At 36.4% G+C, this 21,877-nt stretch overlaps 1 protein-coding gene across 2 annotated transcripts in view; it reads right to left on the minus strand.

Moving 5' to 3' along the window:
- Positions 1–4,360: 4,360 nt before the first annotated feature.
- LOC105061540 (probable serine acetyltransferase 2) overlaps positions 4,361–21,877 on the minus strand; it is a 37,261-nt gene continuing 19,744 nt past the window's right edge. The window contains exons 7-10 of one of the 2 annotated variants that reach the window (XM_010945622.3): positions 20,586–20,752; positions 15,822–15,895; positions 15,657–15,716; positions 4,361–4,691 (exon numbers count right to left, since the gene is read on the minus strand). In XM_010945622.3, coding sequence (XP_010943924.2) covers positions 4,663–4,691; positions 15,657–15,716; positions 15,822–15,895; positions 20,586–20,752 — 330 coding nt within the window. In that variant the 3' untranslated portion in view covers positions 4,361–4,662. Of the gene's footprint in view, positions 4,692–15,656; positions 15,717–15,821; positions 15,896–20,585; positions 20,792–21,877 lie in introns of both variants that reach the window. The other variant, XM_073245386.1, reaches the window with a different exon arrangement.

The raw sequence follows: 21,877 nt of genomic DNA on the forward strand, positions 1-21,877 counted from the left end.
CCCTAATAAAATATTTAAATTTTTTAAAATCATAAAGTATATCTGGGCAAATTATATTGTGCAATGAGTGAGCTATATTATGGACTGAACCTTATTTAATGTTAATGGTATCCATTTGAAAAAACCATAATGGTTTAGACCTTAAACTAGGTCCTTTGTCTCACTTCAACTTATCATGCGTGTATGGATCAATTGAGTCTTTATGCAATCAATGCCATTTAAAGGCCTTATGCTTAGTACTTAGACTTTTTGCAATCAATGCCATTTAAAGGCCTTATGCTTAGTACCTAGACTTTTCATGAGAATTTTGTTAGAGTTAGCCCAAACCCCTAAACACAATCTATACTATAATTTGCATATAGACAAGTCCTCTAAACGTATTTGTGACCTAATATCCTACTGATTTTCTGTCTTGGATTTTTAAGAGTGTAATTCCTGGCCCAAATGGGCCTAATATTAAACTGGACCTAGTCTACTTAACTAACCAGCCACCAAGATAAGGGCCCAAAAGAAAGCCGAATGGCTTTCAAAGTGTGGCGAAAAAAAAGTGTGGCATGATGTGCACTGCATTGCTGAGGGAAGAAACAACTCTCCATGGGAGTCTTCTTCTTCCCTGATTTCTCGATATAGAAATCGAAGCTAGAAAAGAGTTGGACTCCTTCCTCCAACCCTATTTAAGGAAAGAGGGCTTCCCCATCCTTGCCATTAGAGATCGAAGCCCTAAGTTCGAGGTTTCTTGGCATTCTTTTTGGTCTTTATCTGATAATACTACCGGCATCACGGCCCAAGTGTCATCGAAAAGCCAGATAAGAGGCCGGCAATCTTAATTTGACCTTTCTCTCCTTTTTTTTTAGCTATTGGATCATGGTTTTCGACTGGCCATCATCGAATTTTTAGACAAGAACAAGGACCCCTATTCTGATTTTGATTTTCTTGTTTCTTAGACTTTTCGATGTTGATCATCACCATCGATTGCTTGTGATGTGGGTTTCCGCTGTGCCGCTATGGCCAACACCAACGGCCATGACCACCATCGACTACTATATTCCAGAAAAAAGAAAGGGACCTGAGTACCCTGTTTCAAAAGAAGAAAAAAAAAAGAGTTTCTATCTCTTCTCCTTCTCTCTCTTTCCTATCTCTTCTCTACTTTCTAGTTTCTCTACTCTCTCTCTCTAGTCTCTCTTTACAAAATCTCTCTAGATTGTTTCTCTCTGCATTGTCTCTCTATGGTTGTTTATTCTAATAAAGGTTTTCCTTCAATGACCTTATGGATCCCAATGAAAGGATCCTAAACTATAGCTACCAGACAATATACCGATCCCCACCCTGACCATATCAAGTACTATTAGATTTCATCATCCATAGCATCCTAGTATGATTTTTGATTTATATTTGATCAATCGAATACGCCAGATCGAATCAACCAAGATGTTAGGCACTACCATGTGGTTAGCTCCATGGTTTCATAATTTAGGATTTTTATTTTTAAATGATTATGGCAGGAATCTAATAAAAATATAATTTTTGAATGTTAGGCTCTAAAAAGGATTTTCAAAATTAATTGGAAAGATCGGTTGGTTTCGTTTGTCAAATAAGTAATGCTTTATTTTTTTAATTTTATCGATAAATTATAAAATATTTTTTATATTAAAGTATTCATGATTTATGACATTGATGCATCATATTTTAATTACTGAATATGCCTTTTTCTAAAATATTAAATGATTTATGATTGAGCATGTTGAAGTTGATATTGATTGTATCCGATTGATTTTCGACGTTGCATGGTTCTTATACATTGCTTGATTTAGATTTTAAAAAAATATCTTCAAAAAAATGTTTTGATTTAAGATAGACTTTAACTCATAATTAGACTACATTTTGATATTTTGCCAGTAGAGTGGTTAACGTTGGTTATTCGATATCCTGCTAATAAGACGTTAAACGTATGTACTTTGACATGCCACTAATGGGATGTCAAACATCATTACTTTGATATCTTACCAGTGAGGCAGTAAATACTGGTACTTTGATATTCTGCCAATACAATGTTAAATGCTAATGCTTTGATATCCTACCGTTAGAACGATAAATACTAGTACTTCGATATCCTATCAATGAAGCATTAAATGCCAGTACTTTAATATCCTGCCATTTGGGGTCATGTAATAGCATTTTGATTGAGTTCATGGTTGTCAATATGAACGTGATATTTTGAAAAAAAAAAATTATGAATAGAATTTGAATTTTGAAAAGATTATAACTGTATGCTTATTGTTTAGATAGTGCTGTATATTTTGAATTTGATCTTCTATTAATGTACATTGTATTCTTATTCTCAATATACTATTATTACTAGATTTATCTAGTTAAAATATTTATTACTTACTAGATTGTGTAGCTTATTACTCTATATTTTTATTATTTTTATTGACTCAAAACTACCTTAACTTGGAAAGTCATTTTAGAAGAGATTAGGATCATAATTTGAAATCTTTTTTTAATATTAGAATATATTGAAGTTTGATGCAATATCTTAAAATATTATTTTGTAAGATATTTGATTTAATTATTTTAATTAAATTTGAATGTTGATTTATTGATTATTAGTTCCATTATTATTTTATGATATCGTAATGAGATGCCTTGTATGTTTTCAAGGACAGTTCTCTATGAGTATATAGCAATTATCGTGATCCCGAACTCGTGATCTTAGGTTGAAGGTATGATAAAGAGTGTAACTAAATATTTTTTAATATTTTATCACTAATAATAGCACTTGTCATAGGGATGAGAGATAATATACTCTAAGAATGTGCTCTAATGCGATCGCTCAATAAACTTCATTACTACCATATTAAACCTCTTTAATGAGATCCAATAACAGAGGTTGGGCATGTGAGCTTAAGCCCCATCCTCCTCAATAATTCTAAGACTCCACTCCTAAATAAATCACTACTTAATTAACTACCAAATTTTTTTCAGACTTAGACAAATTTTGAGAAAATAATATTACTTTTTTTGAGTTGTCCTACAAATTTATGATGAATCCAAATATGCCAATTCATTTTTTTTGTTAGTACTCATTTGATTTGACAATAAAGAGCAATAATAACAATAAAATTAAATAATTGCACTAAGAAATATAATAAGTAAATAAATTTATGATTTCTGCATTTTTTTAAAGCAGCTGCAATAGATTTTTGAAAAACTAATAATATGCACAGTTTTTAAAAGAGCAATAATTTCTATACAGTTTATAAAGATGCAGGAAATTTCTGCACAAATTTTGAAAACGCAGAAATTTTCACATAGGTTTTAAAGAGGCAGAAAAATTTTACACAGAATTTAAAGCCCACCGAACATCAATTTGCTCAGAATTTAAAGATGTAGAAAGCTTCAGCATATATTCCAGAGCTGCAGTAAATCTGCAAAAAAATTTTGCACATATTTTAAATCTGCAAAAAAAAATTCTGAACAAACTTTTAAACTGTAAAAGAAAAAAAGGAAAAAACTGCAAAAATTACTCCCACGTGTTCAAATTATCCATTTTTTGTAAAGCCACTGAATTTGCATATTGTCAACAAACAATTCATAATTATTCAGCAAATAAATGGCAATTATAGACTATTGCTTATATACTTGTCATCTGTTGCTATTAGCAGCGACGGTGGACTGCTGCATCTCTCGCTTGTTTTGATCAAGACTAATGTACTAATGAATCATTAACTTTACATGTTGTAAGTTTGAAGTTAAATTAACCAGTCCTGCCTTCTTATGTAGGGTTTGGGATGTATCCTTCAGATGAAAAAACGATTGATCTTCTTCAGATGACACCTTGCACAGATCTCCAGCACTCTGAACTCCATTGATCCACCTGCACTTCTCTCAAAGGGCTATCGTGCGACCCAACGGTGGATTTGCACGAAGGAAGGTGACTCCCTCTTTCACAGAAAAGATCAAACCTGAACCCTCTTATAGGGCCCATGAACCCTGTGGACCTCACGCTTAAAGATAAACGTCAGGCCCACTCACTACAAGCGTTCCAGTTCCAAACGCTATCTTAAGCATCAAACACACCAACAGTAAGCTCAATGGCACAAAATGCATTCCAGAGAAAATCAGAGTCAAAGAACACGGAAAGAGTTTATGCCCACACAAAGAAATAAATGCACTATCTTACTATCACAGAAATCACAAAATTTTGACATGTACCCTCCTTGCTTATCATTTTTCCTCAAAAAATAGATTTTGTTTATTCATCATTACATCAGGTCAACAAGAACTTCAATGAAAGTTTCTGTAATTTTTCTCATGACTTGCACAGCGGCTTCATTTCAAAAGAAAATGAAAGCCATACTAAAACATCAAGAAACATTGTTAATATTGTATTTCATACCAAAATTTTTGACATCTCAGTTAACTATAACCACAAACACTATATATCACACAAATTAACAAGTAAAACAACAAATTGTATTCTAAGCATTATGTCCAAGTAACATTATTTTTGGTGTTGGACCCCTCCAAGGAGGATTTGGGAAAAGCGCATTACCCCAACTGCCCCTTTAAGAAGGGGGTGTCTAACATAGCATTAGCCAGCTGGTAATGCCGATGAGGCACAGAGGGCCGCATCATATATCTAAACTCTGCATCTCCCATTCAACTTTCCTTTTTGCAGTGAAAAGTCCCTGCAAAAGAAGCAGATTACGGTTAAATGACTATCATAAGGAACACAATTTAACCACAAATATTTATTTTTCTAGGAGGCAGAATATTATAACAATGGTGCCACGAAGCATTTCTTTGATCATAAAATGTAATTTGAATAGAATTGTAAAATTGGATTCTGAATTAAATACATTAAAGTTACTTCAGAATATTTAAGAAATTGTAGATAATTCTATATCTAAATAACTGTTTACTCAAATTGTTTTGTACATAAAACTTATCCATGAATTTCAAGGTGAAATTCTACATTTATTTTAGATTTCTTTTCATGAATAATTTATTAATGACATTTATCACATATTAACACTGGCTGCCTGAATGATTAACTCTACATTGCTGCAGAACTGCCACTAACATTTATGAGGTCTAAGCCTTGAGGCAAAAAAACTTATTGACTCCAATTAACACATTAACATTGGATGTGCAACCAATATGAGTAAATCTACATTGCCAGAGGATTGCATTCACCTTAGCCAATAACATGTGTGATAACCCAGCCCAAGTGGGCTAATGGAGAGCTGGGCCCGGTCCATTTGATCAGCCTAGACATAAGAAGTCAGCCCAGAGCTGAACAGCAAAAAAAAAGGGGGAAAGCAGATACTCACCACCTTCGATGAGAGAAGAAGACTCCCGATTTCATCAGATCGAATCCGACATTAAGGCGGATTCCGACATCCTTTCTGGATCTTTTTAAGAGTCCTTCTGCCTCCCCCTTCAATCCCACATCGAAGATCTGAGCTTGGATATGGAGTTGCTAGTGTACGCCTGGGGTTTGTCCGAGTTTTCATCCAGACACTATCCGCAACTGCCACGGCCAAAATACCCCCAGAAGCTAGGTAAAGGTCCCAAAATCTCTTAAATAACCCCTCTCCACAGTCTCCTTGACCCCTAAATCATGGTTTCCAACCAAATTGTCACCAAATTTGGTAGGGAAGAAGGGACCCTATTCCAATTTTGGATTCCCTTATTTTTAGCCAATTTTCTTTGATTTTTTCTTCTACATAGATCTTCACCACCAACCGTCAGTTGTAGGACTACGTCATCATGGCCAGCACCACCATCGGTCATAGCCACAACTGATCATGAGGCCTCCTGTTTTAGGGAAGGGTGAGTGTGAGCTCCCTTATTTTTGCCAAGAAGCCAAAAAAAGAAAAAAAGGAAAAGAAAAAGAAATAGAAAAAAAAGAAAGAGAGAGAAGTTCCATTTCACCCCCTTTCTTCTCTTCTCTCTCTTCCCCTACTCTCTCTATCTTGTCTCTCTCTACTAGGGTTTACTAGATCCTAGAGAAGGGTCTTTTTTCTAATAATTTTGGACCAACCCTGATAAAGAATGTCCTGAATTATCGTCGTTGGACGACATGCCAGCTCCCACCCTAGCCTAGACCAGGCATTGCTAAATTCCACCATCAATACTTTCTATGGTGTTATTTGCATCTTAGAATAATTCTTGATTTGTAATTGATCAATTAGATGACCTAAATCAGACCAATTGGGATGTTGGGCATTCCCGCTTGGCCAGCCCTATAAGTGTGTCAAAACTTAGGATTTTTATTCTTAAAATAATAATGTTGAAAATCTAATAAGAATATAATTTTTGAATATTAGGATCTAAGAGATTTTCAGAATTAATTGGATCTATCAGATAGTTTTACTCGCAAGATAAATAAAGAAACTTTTTTTCATATTTATCAATAAATTATGAAATATTTCTATATTGAATTATTCATGATTTATGAAATTGATGCATAGTAGTTTTAGTTATTGAATATATCCTTTTTTCTAAATACTAAATAATTCATAATCGAACGTATTGATTTTGGTGTGAACTATACCCAATGATTTCAATATCGCATGGGTTATGAATCTTTAGGATTAGAACATGAAATTATTTCTGAGAGAGTTTTGATTCAAGATGGATTGGGACTCATAGCCAAACTATGTTTCAACACCACGTCAGTAGAGTTATATACTGGCATTTTGATAACCTACTAGTAGAAGTTATAGATTGGCATTTTGATACCCCACCAGTGAGATTATATATTGGCATTTTGATACCCTATCAATGAGGGTTCTATATTGGCACTTTGACATCCTACCATTAAGGATTATGAAGTGGCACTTTGATTATCATTGAGCTCATTTTCTAGTCTAACCATAAGAAATGTGGTCATAGTCATGAATGATGAAATGAACTTAATATTTGAAAGACATTGAATTTATGAGTGAAAACTTGAATTTTGTGGACGAACTGATTCGCATACATGTTTTGATATTGTTGTATATTTAGATTTAGTTTTAAACTGATATATCCCATATACTTATTTTCAGTAATTATTATCTATGTTATTACCCAATTTATTTAGTTAAAGTATTTATTACTTACTAGATTATTTAGCTTATTATTCTATTTTTACTATTTTACAAATTTTAAGAACTAAGATGGCATAGGGATATACTTCAAGAGACTGTGATTAAAAGAAGAGTTTTGATTTTTTATTTTAGATTAAGATTATGTCAAAATTTGATATAAGACTATCAAATATTTTTTTTGGAATTTTGTGTTACATTAAGCTTAGATTTGTTTAGATTTCAGTTAAATTTTAGAATTAATTTATTGATAATTTATTTCACTGTTTACTTTATGATATCGTGTTAAGATGTCTTGCATGCTTACAAAGAGAGTTCCTTATGAGCATGCGGTGATTGCCCCCACCTCCGACTCATGATCTTGGGTCTGGGTGTGATAGTGTGAGGTGCAAGCCTAAAGGCATATGTTTTCCACATTACACCACAATGTGTATGAATCTTAATGTTTACTGTCCAGAAAACCTATCTCATGTATTGAAGTTTAAAGTCACCTCACAGCATCATATAGATTAGACATCTAATTCATCCCTCATGTTTGGTAATGTATCTATTTTACTCTTTTTTTGTAGAAATTTGGTGAGAATGCTACCTGGATTTGTAGCCAGGAACTCTCCTGTGTGCAGAAGCCAAGAGGATTCCAAGTTCCAACCGAGCTAATTCCAGCTGGCTTTTTGATAGTTAAATTATCAAACCCAATTTGTGTGCCTCTCCCATAATGATTTAGACATCCAAGGTGTCACCTAACATAGAACTCATAAAGTGACATCCTTATTTCAAAAAGCCTTGCCACTAAGCCTCGAGATGCATTGCAAGACTCGTCCGAGAGGTGAACCTTAGACAAGCCTTTTTAACCAATGCAACTATTCTAACTTGTTCTGCTTTACAATTTAAATGAAATAAGATAAAATGTTTTCAGAAGAACACATATTTATAAAATGCTAATTCATCTAATTCATACATTAAGAAAAATAAGATGTTTATAAGATGGACTATGATACAACATGAAATAATAATATACCACAATTGAAGAGTAACTCCAAATTTCTAACATCTGTTTTGGAAAAAGTTCAATAGCCGAGACATCAGATAAAATAACACACAAACCAACATGTACGAGGCAGCTAAAGATACAAAAGTCTTGAGACATGGAAAGACATAGAAAAACAAGAGATTTGTATATAAATTCAAATGTTATTACAATATGAACATGAAAAATCCTTAACTGGTTATTGGACATTAAAGTGGAAGCTTCAAGTACACAAGAGGATCATTCACGATCAATGATATTTATGTAAAATCAGAACAAAATTGGCAACCTAGTATATCATTTGAAATTTTTGGGGTGGTATGTAAATATCATATTATATACTAAAATGGCATGGTTTTCCAAATAGAGAGGTCTTATTCAAAAAAAGTAGAATATATATATACACACAAGCTAACGACAGCCATGCAGCACCTGTATGAAAGTCAATACCATCCCGTTAAGGATAGGTTTTGTTGTTCATATGTTAAGGGCTGATAAGGTTTTGCACGTTGTATCGACTTAAACCACATGCTCCACCGCTTGTGCAGGCCCCCATCAATTCCTTTAAGTTTTGGTCTTGCGACCATACTCCCCATGCGAAGTGTTTCACATGTTAGCTGGGCCCCTGATCCGCGTAGACCAAGGGCGAACACTCATCATTTACGACATGGATTACTAGGGTATCTAATCCTGTTCACTCCCCATGCTTTCGCACCCAAGCATCTGTAGGGACCCAGAGAGCTCCCTTCACTTTTGGCGTTCCTTTGTAGATCTATGGATTTTACCCCTACACACAATTTCACTCTCCTCCATCTCACTCAAGTGAATTAGTTTCGAGAGCACTCCGTTAGTTATTGATGACATTCACTTTCAACCCAATTCACCGCCTATGTGCCTTTTACACCCAGTCATTCCGAAGAACACTTGCCCCCCCCCCCGATCTAATCGCGGCTGCTAGCATGGAGTTAGCCGGGGCTTCTTCCTCAAGTCCTATCATGATCGCACACTCAACGAAAGAGCTTTACAAGCTGCATAGTCCTTCACTCATGAGATATTGCTGGATCGGGCTTTCACCCATTGTCCAAGATTCCCCACTGCTGCCCCCCATGGGAGTCCGGGCCGTGTCTCAGTCCTAATGTGGCTGATCAATCAAAAAGATCAGCTAAGCATCATTTGCTTGGTCAGCCTTTATCTGACCAACTACCTAATACTACGCAGGCTCATCAAACAGCGCTTTTGAGCTTTCTTCAGGATTTGACCCGAATTGTTCAGCAAATTCCCACGCATTATGCACACGTTCGCCACTTTATTCTTAACTATTCCAATTCCAGCAAATGGAGGCAAAAAAGCTGTAGCATGCGCCCTGTAATTTTAAAGCAGGACAAGACAACTTTAGCTAGGAGCCTCTTTTCCTTCTGCCCAGCTCCACGAAAATAACATTCAGACTTGCATGTGTTAAGCATATAGCTAGCATTCCTTCTGAGCCAGGATCAAACTCAGATTTGGACTATGATTAGGTCCTGCAGTGGTAGAACCTGATGAACTGGGCGTACTACGGAACATTGATTCTCTCTCCTAACCACTCTATTCTATCTATATTATTAGAACACCAACCCAATAAAGAACAATCTAAACTATCAGAATCGTCGATTCCCCATGAACTTCCAAATTTGTAGCATCCACATTTCTATAATAGGCACTTCCATCAAGTGGGGAAGAAGGGATGTCATAATTGGTTGAATAAGAAAAAAAGACCTGCTGAATCCAAATCAGGTATTTACTCTTAAAGGTTCAATGATCTTATCGATATGAGTATGATAAGTATGAGAGATTTATCAACAAATGGAGTTTTTAAATTCTCGGATGCTGAGAAAGAAATTTCCAGAAAGAAGGATTGAAATGATTTTTTTTTTAAGTTACAAAGAGAAAGGGGTCTAAAATGTTCCAATCCCATCAACAGTCTCAATCTTAGGGATTAGAGTAATGATAGTATAACTAGCCTCCTTAATCAGTCTTCCTGATAGAAAAAAGTTTCAGATGGCTGCCCACACATCAAACTTAATGACATCCCAACACGTCTGGAAGAAGGCAGCAAGGAATCCATCTAACCCGAGGGCCTTATCTAATTTATCGAACTTAGTTTCTTTCACAACGCTCTCCACCTCCTAAAAGGAGACCTTTCTAGTGAGCCAAGAGCTAGCCTTAGGAGTCGGTATTTTCTTGAAGAAAAAAAGCTCGAAGGAGGAATTGGTCTCAAGGTCAATCCCTAAGAACCTGAAGAAGAATTTTTCTGTTATGTTCTTTATATCCTAAATTTTTTGTGTGGTATCCCCCATCTCTAAGATAGCGGATAGTATTCTGGGCTCTCCTAGCATGAATGGAGGTGTATAAAAATCGTTTGTTGCTATCACCAAGATGGAGCCATTGGACTTGAGACTTTTTCTAGGCAAAATCTTCCTCCTAGTCAAGGACCTCAGAGAATCTCTATTTCAGCTCTCTTTTTCTTTCAAACAAGTTGAAAGGGCTTCCTAACATTAGAAAAAGGTTGCTTGTTGTATGGGGAAGCAGGGAGCTTCAGTTGATCCAAAAGCTTGCTCATCAAAAATGGTAGTGATGATGAGAATGTTGACGTTGAGAGTGTGGAGCCTAGTGAGGAAAGGAAGAAGCCCCGTCCGAAGAAAAAGTCATGTGAAGAACTAAATGAAGAGGAACCTTACGAAAAAGAACCTACTGAGGAAGAACCAAGGAACACAATAAGGAACCTAGTGAAGAAAATCCATCAGAAGGATCCGAAGCTCAATCATCTCCTGACAGTGACAATGATAAAGAACACCAGTCAAACTCTGCTCTGTCGAGTTCAGAGAAGAAGAGAAGATCCACAGATGCATTGGAAAAGCATGCACAGAAAGAAGAGGCAAAAGTAGGACCAGGACTTTCAGCCAGAGTTATATGCTGGATCTTCAGGCATTGATCTCCAAGACAAACCCAGTAACATCGATTAGTCATGGAAATCATTATAAAGAAAGAGGAAAACACAGAAAAGGAGTTCTTGTAAGATAAGGCAAAGTAGATGGGACATAGAGCCAGGAGCTGATGGGGTAGCAGTTGATGGTGGTGATGTGGCTACTAAAAAGAAGAAACCAACTGAAATTTTTCTTGATCGAGAAATCCAGAAGTTGAATGCTAAACTTCGTCGAGAGAAACCAAAAGCTGAAGGCACGAGCGCTTGTCGACGATCAATCAGAGAATGAAAGGTCTCCATCACCACAATAAATTTATGATGACTTAGGTGTCAAGACAAATCAGGGGAGGCCAAGCTCCATGCAAAACTCATAGAGCAAAGAAGATCATAGACACCACCCTCGCTACTAAAATCAAGCAACTGGTTCAGAAAAACAAACCATATGAAGAGACCGATAGGCCGTCTCCTGCCTACCATGCATGACCAGGTTCCTTTTCCTTTAGGGTATCACCCACCTCAATTCCAGAAGTTCGATGGGCTTGGAGACCCGAAGCAACACCTGGCACACTTCGAAGCAATATGTGGTAATACGATTAACAACGAGTCCCTCTTGCTTCGACAATTCCCCTTATCTTTACAGGGAGACGCTTTTGCTTGGTATTCGAAGCTACCACCTACATCGATTCTAGATGGGCCTTCAATGAAAAAATTATTTTACAAGCCCTACCACTAGGAAAATTCAGTTCAAGAACTATCTGCTATCAAGCAAAATAAAGATGAAATGGTTGAGCAATATATCAACCGATGGAGGGCGTTGGTGAGAAATTGCTCTCAGAAGTTAAATCAAGATCAAAAGGTGAAAAATATGCCTAAATGGTATGCACTCATGGATCACAATGCAAATATGCATGCAACAGCTCAAGACTTCAAGATCTATCGGATGCTACTGTCTCAACAAAACTTTATTACCAGTCCAACCCTTCTATTTTTTCGGGTGTAAGGGGTTGGTGTGAGCCTGATAAGAATAAGAGTCTACTGCTGCTACCGTCAGGAGATGGACAAAAGATTTTTCATCTCAAACACAAACGGCATATGCCACAGAACCTGCCCAGGCTTGCTCTTCAGACGCATGCAAAACCTATTGTAATTAGGGCTGAACAACAAAATAAAGAAAAAATATCTCTAGAGGAATTAAAGAATAAGACCTACTCCTTCAAAAGAGAAAAGGTTCGAAAGCTCTTTAATGAAGTAACCAGGCAAAGTCTGTTAGCTTTGCCGAATCCGACCAAGTCTGTTAGCTTTGCCGAATCCGACCAAGCCCAATAAGATAGACAAGGTGAATGAACCAAACTATTGCCCCTACCATCGCCATCTGGGACATACTATAGAGGATGGTAATCCCTTCAAAGAATGGCTAGAAAAGGCGATTCAGAATAAGGTATTTGCACTTTCCCCAAGATGTCAGCAAGATTCTCCAATGCAAACAGCCAATGTCATTACCATGGATGCGGCAACCTCTACCAAAGATTGGGAAGGTGATGACGGTCGAAAGCAAGGGGCAGATTCTCTATCTGGCACTAACTCTGATAGCAATTCAGACATAGATAAGGGATGAATAATGGTTTTGAGGAAGAAGCCGACAAAGTCAATCGATGTACCATGTTCTCGGGCTATCTCGAAAGTTCCAAAAGCTGATCACTATTCCTCTGTTGCTCCAACTCTCATTCATAACAAGAAAATGGTTTCCAAGAAGAAGCCTAGAAAGACCATCCCTGCCCAACCACTCAAACAAACAACCGGCAAGATGATGACCTACGATGAATACCTCCAATACATGGAATGGTATTACAAATGGTTGGAGGAATTTGAAGAATACGAGCAAGGGGAGTCACATGAGGTTGTCCGGGATGATTTTATGCCAAAAGGCTGGAGGCAAAAAGAACCATGCTCTGTCAATCAAGAAGAAGAGAGTTTTCAAAGAACAGCCTGTTCAGGTAGCTCCATACCAGGTAGTTTCAATTTACCCTCGACAATCTGTGGCAAGAATGCTTTTATGCAGTCCCTCTGGTTCCCCAAGTTATACCTTTTTGTTGAAATGAGACCTCCACCTCCAGTATTCCACCTGCCACATTACCACCTATGAGGAAGCATCCTCAGAATTAGATGCGACTGCACATGATAAGGGTGATAGGATGACGAACCCCTCTTGTTTGCTAATGAAGCTGTAATGTTGATAGAGGAATCTAATCAACATGATAAGATCCCCGACCAACTTTCTAAACCTGTTAAACAAGAGGTTGATGCAATGAAGCTATGAGATGGGAAGCAGTTACCCTAGCCGCATCCGAAGAAAGATAAAGGGAAAGCTATATAGGTTGCAAATGAGCAGCCTCTATTACCATTGCCTAAGCCAATTCCACCTCCAAGCTTGCCAAAGGAGCCAGAACCCATCGATTATAATGTTGTCTCTCATTTAAGATGGATCCTGGCTCTCCTCAGTGTGTATGACGCTTTAATGCTCTCCAAGGATATATATGGGAATCCCTCATCAAGGCTTTACAGAATCCTAAACTGTATAAGGGTCATGCTGTGGAGATCCACATTGTGGGATGAGCCACTTATGAAGTGGATACCATTTCCTTTGAAGAAGATTTCTTACTGGATTCCAATGAGCACAACCGCCTGTAGTAGCTTGAAGATATCTTTAACAGAAAGCCTGTAAAGAGTATTCTAGTTGATCCCGATTCAGCAGTGAACCTCTTACCTTTACGAACCCTAAGGAAGGTTGGACATCAACCTCATGATCTTGAGGCTGCAAATTGTATCATTTAAAGGTTTAATCCAAGGGGCTAAGAAGCGATGAGAACCATATGGCTAAAATTGAAGTTGGGAGATTGGCTCACTAGAGTGAAGTTTTACGTGATTGATGCGGATACCTCCAATTGGGTGCTTTTGGGCTGACCTTGGATTCATCGGAATGGGGTAGAAAAATTAGCCTTCTACTAGCACTTGCTTTCTTACCTTAGCTCAATCAAGCTTCCCCTTCATCTTTCTCTCCCTATCTGAGTACCTTGCTGGCCTGACAATGCTTTTAGAGTCCCCAAGTCGTTCCATTAGTCTCTTGTTCAAAAAGGGATTCTTTCTACTTATTAGTATATAAGTCGGCTGACTAGCCTTACAAATCTAAAGCTAGAGCTATTAGCATTGGGCTATCCAGACACTATTGCCTATGCTAGCTTGCTGCTTGCTGGTCACTTCGTTCCAGTTGCTCTAGTTGGCATTGTTTCATCCCAATAGTGGCATCGTATAACATATAATAAGAGCACGCTTGCTTTTATTGTTTCACTCTGCTCTGCTTATTAGTTTAGTTGAGGCACTACATGTTCTCATCTAAGCATGTAGGGCATGTTTTCATCTAAGAAAGATTCATTATAAGCCACCTTTCTAGGGTCTTTCTTTCATGATACTATCAAGACAGAGCTACGATATCAACTTCACAAACAAAAAACTGTCTATTTTTTCATATCAAAAGAAAGCTTCTCTTCTATCTTAAAAAAGTGACGACTTCATATCAAAGGAAAGCCGTTCAAGTTAGGAATAGAGGTGGAAAGTTTCTCGGTCTATCGCAAATATGAAAGCTATCAAAAATCATGCATTGGATGGATGCCCGGGCTTTGAGAAGGACGTTTTCAGAGGAGAAAGGCCGTGGGGAGAGAGAGCGTCTGTGATCCATGGATCTCCGATCGGGAAACCGTATCCAAGCTCTGTGGCTAGTCTGCACTCTTTGGACTTTTCAAACATATATATATATACACACACATATATACATATATACATATATACATACATACATACATACATACATATATATATACATATATATATATATACACACACACACAGAGACATACATACATACATATACACACATACATATATATATATATATAAAATGTAATACATATATATATCTATATAATGTAATACATACATACATATATGTTTGTGTGCATATGTGTGTGGGTCTATATATATATATACACATAGATAGATAGATAGAGGGAGGTGTCTATAGTGAAATACATAAGAAGATAACATGATAGGCTATTTGGATTATTAAGAAAAGTCAAGTTTCAAAAAGGAAAACAACATCAGCAGGCTTGCAACATGCCTAAACCTCAAACAATTGATTGCATCATCCCTGATCATTCAGAGAATATCAGCACAAAAAATAAGTGCTCAAATGAGCTGTTCCCTCGGACCTATTTATGGTTTATATCTCGATCCCATTTATGGATTATATTGCAAAGAATAACAATCTTTTTCAATCACAAGAACCAATAACCAGAAAATTAATGTGCCTTGAATTTGCAGGATTTAATTAAAATTGACTGATATGATTTGACACCACATGGTTCTCTCTTTTCTTAGAAAACTTCTTGTGGCTTAGTTTTGATATAGACAAGGCTTATGATAAATTAAGATGGAAACCACCATGTATTTCATGAAACGATGGTTAAATGTCATTATCAAGATAAATTTTTGGCCGCACTGCAAGGAAAATACTCACCATTAGCTCTCCCATCCGTAGAAGAAACAGCTACATGTTCGAAATAATCCTTCCTAGCATCTGACATTGAAACAGCATAATATAAGGAATTAAAATTAAGCTAAGAGCACAATTAAATTGTACAAGTATAATGCCTAACAGAAACTTCTTTTGAAAACAACTTACCATGCTTCATGGTTAGAGATGGATCTTCATCTTCTAAATAACCAACTACCCTAGCCGGATTTCCTGCTGCCATGCTTTAAATAAAAAAATAAAAGCATAACAAATATTTCAGTGCCAATTGATATGTCCTGCTGCTATACGAAAGGGTTAAAGTAAAAACAACAGTGATATTTTCTCATCACAAGAAAAGACAAAAGTAACCATAGCAACTATTTAAGCTATTCATGTTCCTAATTCACAAACATATCTGTATACAATTGAAACTTTATGCATACTGAAAAAGAAAATAAAGAAAATTCAACATATCTAGCAAACAATAGCATTTCTGGAAGTTCCATGGTATATATGCTTAAATCTTGCCAGAGGAGTGCATTAATGCACATAAGCATAAAAAACTCTATAAAAAAATAATAATACTAGTACTTTAAATCTTCCATCAGGAGTAGATTGAGAAACTGTTTTGACAAATGCTATATTATAAATTCTTTAAAAACATGAGAGGCGAATCACCATGAAAGAAGGAAAAGATCATGTGAAAAAAAAAATCAATTAGATTCCCATATATCTTAGAACTATTTACAGTTTAGATCGAGGTCCACTATATCATCAACCAGATCTTTCAACCAATAAAATGGTTTATTAAGGTCATGATGCTCAAATAGTAAATGATAACCAAATGGCCACAGTGAATATCATATCTTCTTAAAATAGATCAATATATAAAGGAAGGTCTAAGAGGGTAGTCATATCAGAGTGCCTGAATATAAGCTTTGCATTGTTTATGACCCAACACAGGAATACAGGTATATATTGATAAACATCAATCAATGCCAATGATGTCTATGACAACATCATGGTCATACATTACTGTCTTAATCTAATAACTAAGAATCTAAACTAATATGCTGAGGAAAAAAAGGAAATTAATAAAACTCATGAAATTCAAAGTCATTAATATAAAGGGAATAAAGATAGAAGATGAAAGAGTTCCAAGAATGTTGGACTGTAGTTTCAAGGTGGTCAGGTCCCAAGATAATTTTAAGTGATGATTGGCCTCATGTTGACTTCAAATTTATTTCTATAAATGCTGCATATGGCTAGGAATGAAGGAAGGCTAAACCAAAGTTTTAAATTAAATCCCATGGGACGGGGCTGTCTTGATTTTCTTATGAAATGGGATGTGCCGCCATCCCACCCCGTCCTGACATTTGGGACAGAAGATGTCTCAAGATGTCCTGATCGGGATGCTGGGATGCTGGCAGGATGGCCCTGTCCCGACACATGAGATGGTACCCCATCCTAATGTCCCACAGGATGTCCCATCGAGACCTGAAACCTTGGGTTAAAGTATTACCATCAAGGTTAATTAGCTTAGCAACTTTACAAGAGTAGACATTTCTTTGTTTCAAGCGAGTATCCATCTTTATAAGAACTTGTCCCATCCATTTACCTGTCCTTCTATCTCTTATTGCACTACTTTTTAATTCCTCAATACCAAATGGCAACAAATCAGGGCTTTACCATCGAATGTTTATTCAAGCTAAAGTGGCCATTCACATGAATATCTCTTCCACAATTATCTAGTTTAGTTTTCGATTAAGAAACAAATGAAGAAAAGTGATTCTACGCAAACTATGGAGACCATGAGAAGGCTTATTCAAGTACAATGGTTTTATTATATTGACTTGTGCTAAAACATTGTATTATTTATGGAGCAATGATTATGGACATCTCACAGCGTAGATATCCTTAATGAAATCAATTTTCTTCCAAATCAAGGATGCCTAAACAAGGATACAAGTCCCGGTGGAATGGTAGGGCATCCCACCTTCCAAAGTATCGGGATGGGATGGGGTCCCGAGTGTTAGGACGTTGTGTGCCCCTTTTCATGTGATTTGAGTCCTTGCCACTACTTCTAACAGACATTGAGAGTATAAGTTGATGGCATGATGATTATGAAAATCATGGCATTCCAATTCTACTACTACGAATATGAATTAGTATTCTTGCTAAACAAAGCTAGAATAAAGATTTTCATAAGTTTCAATGCCATTAAGGAACCAAAATAGACGATGATGGAGTTTTAGAAATTTCTTGAGTCTCAAGGTGCCTAATTAGGATAAGGAAATTTTGTTAATTTCAAGCATTGCCTTTTCATTTCAAATATATGCTCTCTATTTATACAACATATGGTTGGGGGTAAAGACTTTAACATTGTCTCCAAATTAAGATAGCCAAATGATTCCTGCCTCTCCAATGAGTGCGTTTCTAATATAGGTTGGTGATGCCTTGACCTTAGGTAAGTCCCAAATTTTTGATCATGTGATGATGTCCATCAACATAATTATATGTGGAAGGATGAAGGCCATTGTCATCAAGTTTGGAGAGTAGAATTGAGCAAGTTCTATTTTTCGAATAAGACCAACTACTTAACTCTTGTTTCATCCTATTAACAAAAGTAAGTTTCCTATTTTCTTATTTCTATTTTCTCTACTTCATCCTTCCTCCTTTCAGAATCACCATAGCAAACGAGTCCATTACCTAAGTGCTATATATGAGTGCATTTAAAAATAAAACCACTTAGGTTAAGAATCTCTAATTTTATACATTGAAAATAGTATTCAGGCAATGAATTGCTTTAGTACCTTCCATAATCGACTTCCTCCGAGGTTTTAGCTTACTTCATCTGAGCCTTTTTTTCTTTCAATCTGACTGGATGATGCAGGTGAGACCATGCTACAAGCAACAAATATTGCTGATCTAATATGCAAAGCTTCTAGAACACAAATTAATTTTGAAAAGTATTAAAAGAGGGACAGGTGAGTTGGAATTGTCCAAGTTCAAATTCATTATCACAAGGTTATCTAACTATAAATAACCAGTCACTCCTCAGACCTACATACAAACCAAAATATGAATACTTTTTGTATGACCTACTAATTCATCCCAAAATTCCAACAGAACAACAAGAAGTCAATCAGAGAGATGGTCTACAAAATCACCTAATCAACCCCATTTCATCACTTCACAATATCCACAACATGCAATACATAGGATTGCACATATATCCCACCTTACAATTGATCAAAACATCAACTGTTTTGAGATCCCAATCACATGCAGAGTGTCATCGTGATTTGACTGAAGAGACTCCATATCCATGTTGGCAAAACCCTATTTTTGGGGAACTTTCCTGTTTATAAAAACTTTCAGGATGCCCATTCAAATCTTAAAGATATCCTTTCACCAACCAAAATCCTCATGATGGTCTATCCACCTGTTTCCAAATTACCTTGCTTAATCTTTCCTCCAGATATTGCTTCGCTCCAGAAGTTAGTGTTAACAGTCTATCATCATTCTCTCCTTGAACCTTATCCTTTAATAATGTCATTATCCAAGATGTGAGGACATGGCCAACATTGACATCTTCCAACATGCATATCCTGGTTCCATCTTTGAAATAGACTGAAGGTTCCTTATTAAAGCATGGAAAACTATCCTTACCGTTGCTACATCTGTATGGCCCCAATTCAATCAATAACTAAGTCCATGGAAACGCCCAAAGTCTTCTACTCTTGTTCTTGTCTCAGTCCTTCTCTTCTATATGGGCTAATGAGAAAGTTTAGCATTGATTTGTACCCATGACTGGTTAGGGCACTCTTTAAAAAAATAGCCGCTTGATCAGCCTAGGTGCTCACCAAGGATTAGGAACTCCACTAGCAACCCCCTTGGTAAGGCTTCACCACCAAAGCAACTTCCAGCAAGAATCAAAGTGGTCATCCATATTGAACCATATCTATAACAAGTAACACATTGACAGGTAACCAACATTATCTGAGGGCATCTAATTCTAACAACCATACACATGCAGCGGTATCACGGTATGACCCTGTATGAAGAGTTTAAATCTTGGCATCAGGCCTCATCCAGGGTTTGCTTTTGAGATATATGATAGCAGGACAAGATAGGATGGTCAGGATGCACTGAAACAGAAAGAAAAAGGAAAAGTAAAAAATTGTCAGTCCATCCTAACACTCGAAATGCACAGTGATATCCCAGTTCTTGGTCTCCTGTCGGAATTGTATGATACCAACAGTACCCTCTTCTTCTGACAGGATTTAAATCCTTGCCTTGTACCCAGCTCTTTATGTGTCTCCTGTCGGAATTGTATGATACCAACAGTACCCTCTTCTTCTGACAGGATTTAAATCCTTGCCTTGTACCCAGCTCTTTATGTTATAACCTTATTCCCTGCATCTTGTGCCTTTAGCTTCTATCCTAGATAGCCTAGAACTTTCCACTATTGGTACATTTGTTAGAATTTTTAGAGTATTAATGATTTTTTGTGATTTTTCTGGAATTATGTAAAGGATTTTGTTGATGTTTCATGTTCATCCAAACACCAATCCTTGAAGCTTGTAAAAGCTTCAAAACACTTTTCAAGCGCTCCCTACTTTAGTCCCACTGTACAGAAAAAGAGAGGAAGACCACCATTTCGGATGAAAAGGTCCAACTAGCTGCTGGGTTTACAGCCTATATCTGTCTTATCTCCAGGCTGACCATTTTATAGAACTGTAACATCTTCCATACTTCTCAACAAAAAGTTAATTGAAAAGCACATAAAGTTACTTAAAACAAAATATCAGAACCCTATATCCTAATATAGAATGAAATAGCAATATTTAAAGTTAAAGAAAATACAACAAACTGGAACATTTTGAACATGTTGCTTCATCAAGAAAATAAGGATAACTTATTCTGAACCTGTGCGGAGGAACATCCTTTAAGACAAGGGAACCAGCTGCAATCATAGCACCATCACCTACTACAATATTACCAAGGATTGTCGCACCAGCTCCAATAAGAGCACCTTGACATATTTTAGGGTGCCGATCTCCAATTTGCTTACCAGTCCCTCCTAATGTAACACCCTGTGACCAAATTTTCACATGGAAGGAAATAAACCTCCCCTTCATTACCAAAGTAGAGGCATTCCATGAGTTTTTAGAAGTCTTCTAAATGAATGAAAGGTTTAACACGTTATTAAAGGCAAAATAATAACCAAAAAACAAAAGATAAGTCATAATCTAGATATTAACACTAAATACACCAATTCGAACAAGAATGAATAAATGGTAGCAAAATTATTAATTCCTCAATAAAAAAATGAAAATACAAAACAAGATGGACGAGAACTACAATGATTATCAGAACAAATGTAGGCAGAATCCATATTCTATCAGGTCTTCTTTACCTTTAAGATTCTGTCTTCTTTATTTATTAAATAAACATAAAGGAATGCACCTTGTCTTTCCTCAAAAAAAGGAAAAGACAAAGAAATATCAAATTCATTGTGCTTTCCCTCAATATTTCAATTGCCTCATTGTCACAGCTAGTTTCTTACTTCCCATTTAAAATAAGCGTAGTGCTTCCTATGGTGGATTGCATATCTAATTTTAGCAATCCAACCAGTCAATCTAAAGCCAAATCTTGTCTCAAGGATTTCAGATTGCTTCATGTGAAGCATTAGTTTTTGCACAATAATGTACATGGCACAACTTATATTCAATTAATATTGACCTTCTCAAAAGGAAAGCATTAAATATATGGAGATATTACAGGTCTTAGTTTTATTTCACAAGTCGAGAAAGTTGGTAGTTTCTTATGGTTGCAGAGAAAGATAGTAGTTGAGAAGAGAAACTGACTGCTACAACAATGAAGATATACCTCTTGACTGATAACATAGTGTAACAAGTAGCTTCAATTAATTGACAGGTCTGTATCTATACTATATCAGTGTGCTCGCCGACCTAAATAAATATAATGCCACTTATTCCTCATCATATTGGTTAAGAAGGAAAAGAAATGAATGATGTAGCAACATAAAAGAGTAAAAAAAGAAGAGAAACAGGAAAAAGGAAGGTTTGCTAATTTTTTATTTCTTTATGAAGGATGCTTGAATTGGTTTTATGATGAATTCAGTCGTTACAAAGGTTCATCATCATTTGCCCGTGATAGGGTGGCAGGCCACAAAAATTTCAGTGCAAACAAATAAC

This window comes from Elaeis guineensis, chromosome 11 (genome assembly GCF_000442705.2).
Source record: "Elaeis guineensis isolate ETL-2024a chromosome 11, EG11, whole genome shotgun sequence".
Taxonomy (NCBI): Eukaryota; Viridiplantae; Streptophyta; class Magnoliopsida; order Arecales; family Arecaceae; genus Elaeis; species Elaeis guineensis.